The 16,788-nt window shown below is 33.4% G+C and overlaps 1 protein-coding gene across 4 annotated transcripts in view; it reads right to left on the bottom strand.

Moving 5' to 3' along the window:
- The window catches only part of FIGN (fidgetin, microtubule severing factor), a 181,057-nt gene extending 165,503 nt beyond the window's left edge, over positions 1–15,554 (bottom strand). The window contains exons 1-2 of one of the 4 annotated variants that reach the window (XR_012488282.1): positions 14,661–15,554; positions 13,754–13,923 (exon numbers count right to left, since the gene is read on the bottom strand). Coding sequence is in view for 2 of the 4 variants with exons in the window: in XM_074303258.1 (XP_074159359.1) it covers positions 13,754–13,778 (25 nt within the window). In the remaining 2 variants the exon portion in view is untranslated. The remainder of the gene's footprint in view (positions 1–13,753; positions 13,924–14,660) is intronic. The other 3 variants (XM_074303258.1, XM_074303259.1, XM_074303261.1) reach the window with 3 other exon arrangements.
- Positions 15,555–16,788: the final 1,234 nt, after the last annotated feature.

Raw genomic sequence — 16,788 nt, 5'->3', positions numbered from 1 at the left:
TTCTACTCCTACCATGGATCACACAATTCTGTTTGAGGAAAGAACTGAAGAAACACATATCTTCTTTATCAGAATACCAGAATGGTCCCCATGTCAGTGTGAAAACCCTGGTAGGATATTTTTTCTCCATTAAACTTCAAATTCTGAAACCATAGTATCCCCAAACAAGTGAATTTTGCTGGATATATCCTTGGTTTTTAACCAGGAGATAAATATTTTAAATTTGGATTGTAATAGGCATTTTCCCCCCAAAATACTTATCAGACTTAAGAAATCTGCTTACATTTCACCAAGTATGACTTTTCTTACATTAGTTACAATAGTTTCCCAAAAACAAAACAAAAAGGTTAGTTAACAAGGAATTCATTTAAATTGACTTGCTGTACACTTGCTATAAAGTGAACCAAGGTATCCTTTTCTTTGGGATATGGGGGGAAGGGAAGAGGGAAGGAGGTGGGAGATATTCTTTCAAATTCATCTCTTCTTTATTCTGCCAGCAACAAATGATAACATTTTCCTTCCTCATTGTTAAAACTCTTTTTAGAAATATGAAGGTTTTTTTTTTACTATAAATATGAAGTTGAATATATGGTGTCCTCATGCAATTATTAAAGTCATATTTATCTATAGTAACTCAGTTAGTAGATATCTTTGTAATAACCTGAAAGCCTGGGTTCAATCATTAATGACTGTAGATATGTAGTACATGTAGCATACAAGTTTAAACTGAATTACAGTATGAAGTAATAAAATGATAGCCAGAATTATTTTAGCTTTGAAGTGTCCAACCTGAAGAAAAACTAGTAAATATTCAGTAAAGAATATAGACTTTGTTAGTAAAATCATATTTGTAAAAGAATGACAATAATGACCCCCACTCCCCAAATCATTTCATGAAATAACATCCCAAAATATTTTTCTCCTGTAGATCTTTAAGTTTGAAAAGCAAATCTTTTAACAAAAACCCTATACAGTATTGTTAACTAACTCATTATACTTTTAAACATTTGATCAAACCTCATTTTTCTTATCGTATTTTTTAAAGCTTTTACTGTAGCAATCATGACAGATTTAAAAAAGGAACCAACTGACCCTTCCACAAACATACAAACCAGACTAGTAAAGCAACTGAACCTAATAGAAGGAAAGGTCATTGAGTGTGACCTCAGCTAAATTGTTTACTACCTAGTATTTAATAAAAAATTAAATTAGCAGAGTCAGATACCAATATAGAACAAAAAGTACCAATTAAAAGTGTCAACCATAGCTATCTGTAAACTATAGAATCAATGAAAATGATATCCATTATAAATACACAGACATTTATCTGTTATCTTTTGGCTCCTTGTGAATTTTTACAAGCAGAAGGAAATATAGTATAGTTTCCTTCCTTAGAAACCTAATCTGATGCACTCCCTCCCTCTTTCTGTATCTCCCTTCCTCCTTCTCTGTCTCTGTCTCTCTGTCTTTGTATATGTGTTTAGAAACAAAAGAGTAATTTTTAATTCAATAAATTCACAAATCAGAACAAAGTGACTTGGACCCCTCTGGTAAAGATGAGCATCTTCTCTGAAATTTTTTAGGGAATTAGGCCATTTCTTCTTTCTAGAATGGTTTGAATACAGACCTTTTTTGGAAATAGGGGAATATAATGAAGGATTCCTGAATTCTCTACTAGTGGTAGGATTTAAAACATAAAATTATTTTTCAGGGAAGTGTTGGCAATTAATTAATTATACTTAGAATGTGAATAATTCTACTTTAAAAAATCTGAAAGGATGTAAATCTTTCCTTTAACTTTTGTGGGGGTGAATAGAATTGACATTTCAATTTTTTACTGTAAGAATTAGAAATTGTGACCAAATAAAAATAATTCTCATAATCTGATAATTATTATAAGTCACAATTTATACCTATATATTTATGTATATCTGTGTATATATGTCATATATACTTTCTAACAGATAACTTGTAGGGATCTTGCAGAGATAAGATGAATGCACTGAGTAATGTCCATCAACTGTGAGGAAATTAGTGGTATAGACAATTTTACTTGTTATTAATTTAATAAATAGTCTTTGTTCTCCATAGGTACTAGAGAATACCAAATCAATTTGGAACTAATAATTTTTATGTTAACTTCTTTGTTCCCCAAAGTAAATTTAAGAGCTATGAAAATAAACAATTTTTTTTTTTTTTTTTTTTTTTTTTTTTTTTTTTTTACTATATTAAGTCACTAATGAAGTCAGGAGCAATTCATACTAACCTACTGTAGAATATGCCTATCTGTGGACAGATTGCTTTATCATTACCAACAAGTGTTTACTCAATGTTTACTACATGCAAAACCTTGGTTCATGATTTTTCCAAGGCTATCAATATGCATAGCTAGGTTATTAGAACCTTCAAAACCAGGAAGAATTATCTTTAAAAAGAAAAAAAAAAGTTTTTTTAATCACAAAATGTACAGGCATTTTGTTTACTTATTTGTTTTTGCTTAAATTGTCCTCTGGACAACAGAGAATCGTATTGCAGGATCCATGATGTGTCAATGAGGTTAAGCTAGGACTTGAATCACCTATTTCCACTATAAATAAATCTTTGAGACTACAATTGTAACAAACTTTCTTTCCCAAGAAAGAGAGCCTGTTTGACTTTTACTATGATTGCTTTCTCTATTGCCCTAACAACAAATTTGGGAACAGGGTAAGAAGGAAAAGGGGAGAGACTGAATAGGTGAAAAAATATTTAAGGACAAATGTATTTTAAAATCAGAATCATGAGAAGGGGAAACAGATACTTTTACTCATGTCAACAAATCTATCTCACAAAAATATGGGAGAGAGGAAGCAAAAATCTTCAAAACTTTACCTATCTTATTTTTGCTTTGAAAAAATCAAATAGAATGTAATTAGTTCTCATTTTAATGTTGGATATTAGAAAATATTCACCAGTCATTAATTTTTATAAGCCATGAATCTGCACCAAAAACATTATTCATCTATAGGTTTAGTAGGAAGACTACACACAAAGATCTTTTAAAGAAATGGATTTTTTTTCCATTTCCTTTTAATTGAGTGGGATTTTTTTCCTCCCATTTATTATTTACAGCATCAAGAATAGCTCTTTGTAGATGCCATGTATCACCCATCTCTCTCTTACTTATAAAGTATCCTCTTAATTAATTAGGTTATCTATTAATGCTATATTTCCTCAAGTGAAATGAGACTTTCCAAATGATCAAGATAGAGATAGATAGACAGATAAACAGATAGATATCTGTTAGCAAATAAATATTTTTAAATTGCTAGGTCCTTAAAATAGGAATCAGAGGGAGTAGAGTGGAAAAGGAGAGGCGAAATTATAAAGAACAAAAAAGAAAAGAAGGATTTTTTTTTTTTTTTACCATGACTACATGGATTATGGTTATTGGAAAGCTCATAATTAATATAAGGTGTGAAAAATATAAGTTTATGTGCTCATAACAATGAACTAATCTTCAGTTCTTCTAGGTAATGAGCATACCTGGTATGCTTGATCCACTTTGAGGCAAAACAATCATACTGGAAGCAAAGATATAGTCTCTTTACAAATAAACTGTTAGAATATGCAACATTGTAAGTCACCAGGTACTCTTCAAAAAACTTCATTACTACTACCATCATTGCTTTCTAACTGATGATATTTACTTGGGTTCAAGACTACTATTATCCATAAAACATAATAGTCATTGATTTGTTCACTAAAAGGGTGCATAGAATATTAAACAATATACACAATTAAATTTTGCCAAGTACTAAAGTAGCTTAAATTTTAGTTATAAGAATTTCCCTAAGAATCCCTAAAGTATTTTTCCCCTCTGGGGAGGTAAGAGATATTCTATATTATTTGAAAATGGTTTTGACACTTAATAAAATAAAGTGAAATGGAAAAACTATGAACCAAGAAATGGGCTCAACACTGTGCTATGTCTTAATTGCCATACCAAGCTGAGTTTAAAATCAAATCAAGAAAGATGCACCCAATGTAAGATGCACTAAATATATATTCAAGTCCAATACAAATAGATTGTACTACAACATAAAAAGACTGATTTTAATATTATATATCAATTTTCCCAGCTAATTAATTTCATTTTTACATGGAAAAATATTATTTTTCTTTCCTAAGAGAAATATATGCACACATATGTGTATATATATATATATATATATATATATATATATATATATATATATATATATATATATATATATATATATACACACACACACATAGGTATGTAAATATATATATACGTACATATATACATACATATACATATATATGCACACACATTTATACATGTTTTTAATTGCTGGTCATGTTTAAAATCAATGAATCATTGCTTCCTGTATCATATATCTTTATATATATATATACCTTTAAGATCCCAGCACAAAATGAGATAAAAAAGGAAAAAAGGAAGGAAGAAAGAAATACTATTTTAATTATTTTTAAGAACATAACTGTAAGCTACCTGATGCAACACAAATAAATACACCTGATCAAATAAATGAACCTAAGAAGAATTAAGTGAAGCATGATTCTCACAATAAAAAACAACACTTTACTTGAAGGTTTTTTTTTTTAAACATTTCCATGCATGATCAAAAAAAATAAAATAGATTTTTAGATACCTCTTAATCTAAAATTCCAAAATCAGTGTTCTTCCCCCTTACCTTTAGGGTTCTCTAACAAGGGTTCAGAGCATTTGAATACCAAAGTATTTTAAAAGTATATCAATGTTTCTCCCAAGTCTAGTGATTTATTTTCAGTGGAAAAAACACACACATAATATTGTAGAAAAACTTTGCAATTGCACTGTGGGCACTGCTAAAAACATATGCCCAATAAAAAGCCTCAACTTTTAACTCTTTGACTGATTGTAAAATTGACTTCAGGTTTGTGAGAAATTAATTTAAAGTCAATACAAATATATGTACTTTTAATCTAGTTCAAAATAGCTTTGGAGACTTATTTAAAAAGTTGTCTAAGTGTTTTTCATTAAGCGTTTGTAAGAATGTTCTATGAGTCAGTTTTAAAAGTCATAAATGTGTTATACTCCTTTCACTTTGCATGAATACAATTTTTTATTTTCCAGGAATGGATACATTTTCTAATTCTAACCTCTTTAACCTAATTATTTGTACAGAAATACCGAAAGCTTCCCAGACACTGTTACTTCAAATAAAATATATCCTTGTAAAATACATATGAGCATATTAATTAGATAATCAAAATTAGAAGATACATTATTCCAAGGCTCTCCCTCACAACTAAGAAAAACATTGCCAGAAGAATCTGTTAAAGATATTTAAATTTTTTAACATTAATATGATTATATTCACTTTTTTGATAATCTACAAATTTAGATTCAAAAGTACTGATGACCATATATTAAGTTAAATAGAATCATAATCCAATTTTTAAAATCTTTCCAACTATATTTGTCACTGAAAACTGGAGTCATAATTGAAATACTTCAATATCAAGTGATTTTTTTTTTAATCATCCAAAAAATTATCATTATCATTCTTGTATGGCAAAGACCAGATGAACTGTCTTGCATTTATTTTTGATTACATAAACTCTTAGAAGCAATATAAAATATCTTTTTAAATTTCAAAGTTAGCGTAAGGAAGAGATAGCCCAATTAAGAGAATAGAACACACCCACATTTGGCATTTTAACATACAAATTTCTTCATTGGAATGTTTATAAAAACAAATATTTTCATATGTAAACACTGATAGTAAGGGCTTTGTGTGGGTGTGAACATTGAACTACCATCATTAAACTATTTTTCATAATATGTGCTTTTAGTCAAAAGACAGCCTACATCATTCTGTTTATAAAAGAATCAAACTCTAAAACTGAAAATATGTGGCTAAAGTCTCAGCACTGTTTTTCTTCTTTTTGTATATCTGTGGAGGGAGGTGAAAAAAAGATTGCCCATAAAATGTGATTCTTCTATGGGAAGTGCTTTGTAAACTATGAAATACTGTATAAATGGAAGTTAACATTATCATTAAACAGAAATTTTAAGAAATATGCCTAACTATACAATGCATAACTTATATCAAATTGCTTGCCTTCTCAATGAAGTAGGGTGGGAAGGGAGGAAAGGATAGAATTTGGAACTCAAAGTTTTAAAAACAAATGTTAAAAATTATCATTACATATAATTTGGGGAAAAGAAAATACTAAATAAAATTTTAAAAGAAAAAGAAAAATGTCTGAATTTCAATTCTTTAAAAAGTACCACAAAATGGTTTTCTATTTAAGGCTCAATGGAACCAGTTTGCTGGATCTATTACTGAGTCTAAGAGTATGCTACCACAATCACTAGTAATTTTAACAGGTAGGTATTTTCCAGCTCTCTAGTTGTTCTTTTTATTTTAACTTTTGTGTATAAAGTGTGATGGTGTGTAGGTATGTATGTGTTAATTCAATGGTTGGAGGGTTTTCTTTTTTCTTAGATGATCCCATATATAGCATGTGGCCCACAAATTCTGACAACAAGGGATTCAAAATAGGTTCAATTCTGTTCCTTCTCTGAAACAATCTTTTAAGTGCCTGAATACTGGGTGACATAAAAGGATAAGAGTTACTTTTCTGTGGTCTTTTGATATGTCTCTTCATGGTAGAGCCATCCATGAGTGATGGGAGAAATATCTTTTGAAAATAAATGGTGCAACTTCAAGTGTATTCAGATACATCCTTCCTGCATCTTTTAACATGTCTCAGTTTTTATTTGAAAAGGCCAGATGATTAAAAAATTTGTTTCAGATATTACAATGTGATACTTTATATCACCCAGTAACCAAAAAGCTTGTTCTTTAAGTATACACTCTAAATGTTGCTCTCTACATGTCAACATAGGAAGCTGAAAGTGATAAGATTGGGGGATGGATGAGCAGAATATGTAGAGAAAAAAAGGTTACAGTATTGTCATCCCAGATTCTAACAAACTAAGTTCACACTTTGAATATGACATACTGAAAGGTTAATGTTACTGCATAGAACAGTTACTTTTCATCTATAAGCATTACTGTCACCACACATTTATATAGAAGCACTGTCAGTTTCCCAACAGTCAAAATATCAATACTGATACTATTATAATGGAATAATTATTTTTTCCCCTTGTTCTTCTCCCCTACTGTCATTCAATAACATAAAAGAATGGTTAGGGCTTTTGTTTTGTTTTGTTTTTCCTTAAAACTAAAGATATATATTTTCACATGGATTGTATACACTAATGATGATGTGATGTATATATATATATATATATATATACATATATATATATGTATATATATATATATATATATATATATATGGAGATGTGAAGATTAGAATATAAAGAAGTGACTACTAAATTACAAGACATCATCGTTGAATTATTTTCTTTTCATTCATCATTATATATATAATTTTAGTTATATAGCTTCAAGCAAAAAATAATTGAAAATACTACTTACTCAAAAACAACACCTAAACAATAAAATTCACTTGACATCTCAGAACACACCAAGAAGGAATAACATTAAAGTAAACAAATACCTTAGTTATCACTTAACACATACGGAAATAGTCATGAAGCCCTAATGGTCTATTTTATCATTGGGTACTCTTGTTCAATTCCCAATTATTATATATGGGATGGAGGCACATGAGAGGACTGCAGAATAGTTATCCCCGAAGATTAAGCATGGCACCTATCAGAATGTTTTTGCACATAGATAGCATATAATAAATGCCCACAATGAACACAACAACATTTTAAAGGATGGTTGTTAATAATAGATGGATAAGAAGAGGTTAGTAAAACAAAAAGGAATCACTGATTCATACTGTACAAGCCTACCTAGTCTAGCCATTTTGAATTTCAGCGTCTCCTCCCATTATATATATAATATATATATATTTCCATCATCAAAATAAGTACAGAATACCAATTTTCAGAAAATTTTGCTGTTGTTTATGTTCACTAAAAAACAAAACCAAAAAACTATCATGCAAGGAGTTTGTGAGAATTCTCTGAACCAGAGATTTTTTTTTTAATAAAAAGATGTTATCTTCTTTTTCTAAAAATATGCCCCTAACTAGAATATCACAAATATTCTAGAAGAGGCAGAAATTCTGTGAAGAGTAGGTATATAAGCCATCATTGCCATGTTAAGACAATTAGGACATTTTAGATACTGTATTATTGAAATTATATATATATATATATATATACATATATATATGTATGTATATAGTATACCATTGTGAATTCTACTAGAGCTGTGAATTTTTAAAAGAAACATTAATCATTAGTGGTGATTCCAATAGAACCCCAGTCATTTGAATAAACATGTATATAATGTATCCACCAGAAGCATTTGGTCCTGGTTTAAAAAAAAAAAAAAAAGGAGAGAAGGGATTAATTTTTAAAGTCACTCCAACAAAGTACATTACTTTATTCCTATGGCATAGTAGCAAGGAGTAAAATAAAAAATTTTCAGCTAATACTTTATCTATATAAAATGTACTCCCTTATTCTGTTATGTCATTTTAAGGAAAGCTTACTTACATACATTAGAGAACTATCATGTGAAAGTTACTTCAAGTATAAGCATAGCTAATCCTTTTTCTAATGATACTACCAACTATGTCAGATCTAGAAAGTAAATCCACTTGAATTAAAATCTCATTAGAGTTTAATGTTGCTGTGCATAATGCTATTGTAGCCTTATCATTGTATAATGTTAAGAAACATTATCAAATATCAATAATAAGGCAAAATGATGGTTTGCATTAAATAAAATTGTGTTAACATCATAAACATGAAGAAAGACATTAACATTCTATTTTTGCAATGGTTGTTACATTCCTTATCCACTGTCTTTTCTATTTTATTTATCCTTAGTCCCACAAATGTCAACAGGTATAATAAAGAATGCATTTGTATCGAAGAAAAACATTCATTCATTCAAATGTAATATTGCTCCAAAGATAAAGCATACACATCTTTCTTTCAATTTTCCTGAAACTTATTTACTTGTACAGTTTATTCAGCCCCTATGAATGGGCCACATTTAATTTACCAAAATTATCTCTCAATCCAAATTATACTTTCCAACTAGGAAAATTGGAACACTTAAAAATGCCAGTAACAGGAATTCTTTTAAAGCAGGTGAAACTTAATACTTAAAACTTCTATTTCAAATAGCCATTGACACACCTCTTTAGACAGAAATAACAAATATGTCTTAAAAAAATCAAACTATGCAGACTTGTTTTACATAGAGAACATTTAATCAACCCTTTAAAAACCAATTACACTTTCTGTTGCTAAACTATCTTTGCTGAAATATTGTAGAATTATTTATTTGTTTTTTGATGAGGGGGAGCTAAAAGACTTGGGAATTTAAGTGTCAAATACGTCTGACAGGTCAAATTAATTTTAATATAATTTTCGTGCAGATTTATAAATGCTCTTAGGTTCCCTTCAAAAAGCAATAGGAAAAAGAGCCACTGGAAGAAAGCTGATTTATCCCCCAAAATAACTACACTATTTTTGTGCATCATTTGTTGAAGCTGAACTAACAGCAAATCAGTTGGGGGGGGGGGAGGCAACAAAACAAAATCAGAGATGTGCTGATTAATCAAGTCTTATCGATTAGCAGCATGCTTCAATACTTCACATTAATGTCTACAGAACAATTTCTACCAATCACAAAATCAATAAATCAATGTAAAATCCTGGTAATTAAATTTATCAACTCTATATCAATAAACCTGGCACTTTATGAAAGTATTATGTGAAGTTTCTTCTCTTAAGAAATATATTGATCAGAGGCAAAGCGCCTAAATTTTCTATTAGAGACAAGGATGCAAGTACAAACCAGCATCTCCAAACAACATGACATGCAATTGTTCAAATACACAAGGCAATCTTCTTGATTTTATATCATTAAAAAGTGACTAACTTCATAGAATAGACTCACATTCCATGAATCTGAACATTCAGAGATATATGCAGAGAAGCCCTAACTCAGCACTGTTTATAATAATTCAGAAATATAGAGCATGTTAGCCAAGTTTAGATACGCTCCCCTATACTCAGGCAATATTAGACTGAGAAATTATAAGAATTGCCAGCTGAAATTCCAAAGTCAAAGAATTCAGTCACGATAATTTTATTCATTTGTCTTTTCACTTTGCAAAAATGTTTAACTACTTCATAAATATTGCTTTAAACAATGCAGAAGGACTATAATTTTTGGAAATGTTATTTATATTCACTTTCTTCATTTCCCTTTTTTTTTTCCAGTTCATTAAGCAGTTATATAAGTTAAAAATAAGCTTTTGATGGTCTCTACAAAGGGCATAAAATGAGTGTCTACTTATAAAAATATTCCTTAAATGCCTGTTTATTTTAAAACATGAATAAAAATCTAATTTTCTATTTGTGTAAAAAGGGAAATTACTATATGAAGGGAAAGTTTCTGAACATACTTAAAATTTGAGTCCTGTATATTAGACTTAAACATTACTAAAGGTAAAAATTGTACATACATACATAGAGGTATCATGTATGAGATTAAGGATCTTGGGATAGTAATAGAAGATTAAAAGCATACTCTATTTTCAAAAAAGATACAATAATAATCCAAATGAACCCCTATATCCCATGAGAAGGGAAGATTGAAAAGTTAACTCATACAAATACCACTTATATATAGAAGCTTTATTCTTTCAGAAAAAAAAAATAGCAATAAGGCTTTATTACTATGCTATGGTTCTTTCATTTTAGACATGATTAATTAGCAAATAGTTCCCCCACCAAAACTCTTATCACACTCTTTTTTGCTTGGTTGCAGAGAGATCTACATGCAATAACAAGTAGCTATCAGCAGTGTAAAGCCCAGTGTCATTTATTTCAAGGAGAAAATGTCCAAAAGCTAATTCTACCAAGGTTTCACTCATATCTTAACTAAAAATCAGAGCAGGAACCTTTAAACACTTCAACAAAATGTTTTTATAACGAGTTTCTTAGGCACAATTTGAAAAACAAAAGTTGAAACAGTACATGAGAACTATTCAATACTTAAAAAGTACAAACCATGATTACTCTGACAAGTGTACTCAACTTAAAGTGACAAAGAACAATCCTTATGGCTTATATGTGGCAAAACCTTCACTCTATTAAACAAATAAAGATGGATGTAAGGACACTCAAATGTGAGCTACATAGAGGAGAATATATTCTCCTCCCAAATATATATCACACTTGTCATTAATATAACTGAGAGTAATTAACATATAGGTCTTTTAAAAAAGTAGAAGAAATGGGGGAGAGATGCAAACTGGAATTATCAAAAGCATTTTGGATGCCTTCATATTATTCTAAAATATCTCAAGACAATTTAAGAATCATATGAAAGGAGTTTCATAGAACAAACAGGAAACCTTTACTTAATGACATTAGAATCTACAAGATCTATTAGAAGTAATCTTCAGTTCTTACACAGTGGGATCACTTCTGCACTCTTAACTGCTACATTTTAAATATTTTATTCAAAGACTACAGTACTAATAAATAGTTCTTACAAGTTCTTAAAAATAGTTTTCTTCCTTTCTTTTTAAAGATCTCTACTGGCCCAATCCTTCCTTGCTTTTTCAGTTTTTATAAATTTAGGATCAAAAAACATCAAAGCAGTTTCCACCTCAGACCTAACTTTTAGAGGATCAATGTGACAAGTCGCTGCCTGATAGATGTTTCTCTTGATAAACGACTTGTTCAAAAGAGACATTGTAGCTTTCATTTCCTGACCACAACACACTTTTAATTTGCAACAGCAGAGCTGCTAGAGAATAAGGACTTTCCCACTTTCCAGTCTTTTAGGTTTGTGGCTCTGTTTGATTTAGGCCATGTATCCAAACCAAATATAAGCTACAAAATAAAATTCAATTAAAAATGAAAGAAAAGCAATAGAAGTGTTGCTGTGTCTATATATTATAAAGTTTTTTCTGAATGCTAGCAGTTGATTATATAAATCCTAAGTGATGATAATTTGTATGGTGGTCATTGAAACACATGCAGATATAAACTTGCCTGCGCTTTAGCAGTAAGCAGAAATTCGGGGGAAATGCACATTTGAATCTGCAGCTAAGTGACATGGATTATATTATTGCCTAACCCCAACATGTTTTTTATATATTATTGTAATGATTATTATTACTACTATCCGGAAATCACATTTAACTATCAATACGGTGAACAGCCAAACCATCCAATTTCAGCTCTCAGCACATTGTCCAATCTCCGATTTAAAATTTATAAATGTAATATCCTCCTCATCACAAGCAGCAGCCCAATCTGCTCTGAATATATATTACAGCTTTAACATCACAGAGGGAAATCTCCCATCTGGCAATCTCATTCGCTCCAACAGCTCCGGGAGAAAAAGCTGTGCTCTCCTCTCCTTAAAACATTTCTCAGGGCAAATTATGTGCATCTAAAATAAACAGTCGTTTTATTGATCGCTTCAAAGTCAACAAGTTCCAAATGCAAAATTCAATCAAATCGTTCCTATTGTATTGGAGATTTGCGCGTCTATTTAACTATATGGTCACCTACAGAGTCAAACTCTAAGAGCACGCCTTGCGCCGCTGCTCTTTGAATCCCTTTCCTTGCATTCACATTTGCGTGGTGAGAGCAGTGACCAGGACCGCACTCCAGACCCCTAGAAGCTTTACCTCATCCTTATTTCTTTTTCTTTTTTAAGGTGGGAATGTGGGACTGGAAAGGAGATAGAGGTTGTGAGGACATGGGAAAAGTGGTGGCCACAGTAGCGGTGGAAAGTGAGCATATCGTTTGGTTATGCAAAATACTTTAATATCTTTTGTTGTTGTTGTCCACTCTTAGTCGTAATTGGAGATCTGAAAGTCTACATTCTGCTCTGCAAAGAGTGGTATTAAATCGCCCTCGCTCCATTTTATCAGACTTTTTTTTGGTAGCAAAAGAGAGAAAAATTTTAAATGAAGTCAATTTTGTGCCTATTTAATCCTGTCACATGTTCAAAGTAAAAAGCATTGACAGGAAGCCAAGTATAGGACAAGAAAAAATTGCATTCTCTTCAACATTACTCGTAAAATATATTAAATTATCAAAATATATTTTTGTTTACGTGCAAACCATACCGCTTCAACACACTCACTACTGAACGCACATTCAGAACCTATTATCCCATAGAATAAAATCATCTACAAAGTCAATAACATGAAGTTTCAAAAAGAAAATAAATTATATTTAAGTCCTTTGGGTGAACACACACGCGCACACACACACATATTTGTTCATTAGTAACCTTCTTTCCCTATCTCCCCTCCCCCAAGTCTCTGAGTTTGGTTCATTTACATACCATTTGAGTTTAGTAGTGTTTATAGTGCATTACTAGTAACATGCAACTTTGAGATTACGGCTAAAATCAATACAAGTGGACATAAGTAACCCAAAGCTGAAATAGACAAATGAAAGCAAAATTAAAAAACAAAAAACAAAAAAAAAAAAATTGTAACAAATTAAGATAGAAAAATATAAATTATTTATTGTTAGCATATGTTTAACATGCAAAATGCTCACTGGTTTTATCATGCTATTTCATTTGTCTTTCCTATTTAGATGCAAAGGAAGTAGATCCCAAAACTGACATACCATAAACACTGGTGCTACTGATCATTTCTTGCTGGCAGCACAAAAAGCTGAATTGGATTTCTCACAAGCAGGAATTCCAAAGGTTGCTTTTCATTAAAGCCACTTTTCCTCTCAGCTATCAAATGTCACTGCCTTGAAACGTGGGCCCTTTCGTCAGGTATTCATTTAACCTACATGCATATAATTAAGTGGGAAAGCAACATCAACAAAAAGGGGATCTCAGATCACAAGAGAAGAAAGAAAGGAAAAAAAGCACATGACCAGGAATGCAAGTCCATGTCAATTTCACTCACTCCCATTGAAACTAACAAGAGCTCCAGGGAGGATAGTAATAGGATCAGTGGATTGTATATACCATTAAATTATACATCTTTCTCTCCCGTTCCCAGCCAACAATACGCCCACCACGCTGTACCCCCTCCAAGATGATGTGCTTACATTTTACTGCAACAGATCCTCTGACATTTTCCCGTCCCCCCAGCTAAGGGATTGTAATTTAACCTCAACTTTTTTTTTCCTTCAAGATTCTTATTTACACTTCTTATTTACTTAGAAGTTAGTTCTCGAAGAAAGTCTAGCCCCACCCTGTAGTCCACTTTCTTATTTTTTTAAGTAAAGGAGAGAATAAGTAAATCCAATTAAGAGGAAACCGGGAATCTTGCAATCTCGAACTCTTAATCTCATACTATTGTTAGCATGATTAAGCAGCAAAAATATGCATTACAATGTTTTAGTGCTACTTTCTACTTACAATTAGACAGTAGGTTGGCGTATTTAATATAAATGATTGCAAGTTAAATAAATATTTACTGTATAAGTCACCGGTCTCTTTTTATTGCAGGTCTTGGACATATTTAGATTAATTAAAAAAAAAAAAGATAGTAGAAAACTACAAAGATTCTCTTACCTGAATGTGTGGTGCAAGAACCCGATAGGTTAGAGTAGCATCGATCCGATGTGTTTGCTGATGAATGGGAGCTCGGGTTAAGTGAAGGTGCCTATGATTTGAAATCATTCCAAGTTTTTGAAGGGAAGACTGACTGCAGCCTCTGCCATGTTGGAATTTCAAACCCAAAACAGCTGCTTGGAAGGAGCCAGCATGCCAGAGGCTGGGCGCAGGCGCAGAGCGCCGCCGAGCCAAATTCAAATCACTTTCACACTAAGAGCCAAAGATCAGTTTTCAAAGGAGAGAGAGAGAGAGGGAGAGAGAGGGAGAGAGAGGGAGAGAGGGAGAAAGAGATCGAGAGAGGCTGAGGAGAGGGAGAGAGGAGAGCCAGCGGAGCAGTACTGAGAAAGAGAGAGACCGACAGAAGAGACAGAGGCAGTGGAGAGAGAGAGGGAGACAGAGGAGAGCCAACGGAGAGAGGGGGAGAAAGAGAGGAGGGAGGGAGAGAGAGGGAGAGACGCAAGAGATTCATGTGCAGGGAGAGCTCAATGGCTGCGCTGCACAGGGCCCTGGCTGCACGGGTCATGTTACATGGCTGGGGCTGCTGCGGCAGCACAGGAACGTGCAAACGCAGCCTGGAGGTGGCCAGGAGGTCATGATTAAGCGGGCGGGGAATCGAATCGTTTTTTCTGCTTCTCTATCTTCCCTCCTTTCACTCCCCAAGCATCCCAGAGAATGAGGGGAAATACCTCGGGGAAAGGGATCATCCTCTTTCCTACCAATACCGCCGTCCCAACCTAGATGGTCAAAAGTCCCCCAGCTTTCCCCTCCTGGGCCACACCGATGCCTCCAACTCCCGGGGCAGCAGCAGTGACTCCTTCTGATCCCACACCCCCACCCTCCCTGCAGCAGGGATACAAGGACTGTGCCTTCTCCTTATCCCTCTACCAACAGCTGTGACCAGCTTGCCCCCTACTCCCTAACACACACACACACACACACACACACACACACACACACACACACACCCTCCCTTTCCACCTTCCTCTTCTTTCGCCTCCCTTGCTCTCCACCTCCGCCACAGCTCATCATCCCCCAAACACCTAAGAAGAACTCGCCAGGTCCGGGGGACCTGGGTTCCCACCCACGCCTTGTCCCAAGCTTCCTACACCAATCCGAAAACAAATGACTCAGGCTCCACAGAAGAAATAACTTCAGGGGGGGATAAAGAATTAGTCTACTCAGGCCCCCTTCTGCTCCCCCACCCCACCCCCATTCCCCAAAATGAATAAATAAAACAAGTGACTAGGTGTGCGGTCCTCCGAGTCTCTTCTCCCTATCTCCCCCAGGCGGCTTTGGCTGAGGAAAGCAAGCGCCCAGGGCCCCCAATCCAGGCGGGTAAGCCGCCTGCACAGACTGCTTTCCCGACCCCTCCCCCCACTATGAAGCAATCTGGGGACCCTGGAGTGGGAAGAGGGTTGAGGCTTTGTGGTGCCGGGAGCGGGGCGGGAGTGGAGGGGTGGGGGGAATAAAATGTGCAGTTCTGTGTGTTGCTCGCATCCCAGCGAGCAGTTGCAGTGCTGATTGTCTGTTGCTGAGATAGCCTTTTGTTCCGAACATAAGGTTTAAGAAACACACACACGTTTTCTGGGGTCTCTTGTTAGATGTAAATGTGCTGTATCCAGACGCTTACTATGCAGTGTAAGCTCAGTTGGCTTACTAATCACCCCGCCCCACCCCCAAACAATCGTGATCATTTGAATGGGAACCTCATTCACACTTCTAGGCTGAGAGTATTGCCTTCAACCTATTTCATTCTAGAGTAGCCAACCATCCAACTGAGATAATAAAGCAAACAATAACATTTGATCATTATGTCTATGAGATAATGTGCCCAGCAAAAAGTTCTTTAGGAATTGTAATGAGGAAGAGAGTGAGTTGAGCAATAACAAATCTTCGTTTTCATTACTTATGACTTTCTTTAGTAGATAAATGAATAGTTTATACTTTGGCCTGGTAGACTTCATCCACTACTCTATATTATAGCCCGGCCAAGAATGAGGAAGGGAAATTGCAGGGCTGATCAGGAGTCCATCAAACTGGAAGTATGTTATACTTGAAGGCTGGAGTTAAAATGCACTTGTTTAGG

The sequence above is a fragment of the Sminthopsis crassicaudata genome, chromosome 3 (assembly GCF_048593235.1).
Source record: "Sminthopsis crassicaudata isolate SCR6 chromosome 3, ASM4859323v1, whole genome shotgun sequence".
In the NCBI taxonomy this organism is placed as follows: Eukaryota; Metazoa; Chordata; class Mammalia; order Dasyuromorphia; family Dasyuridae; genus Sminthopsis; species Sminthopsis crassicaudata.
This window is presented reverse-complemented; position numbering and strand designations above follow the sequence as displayed.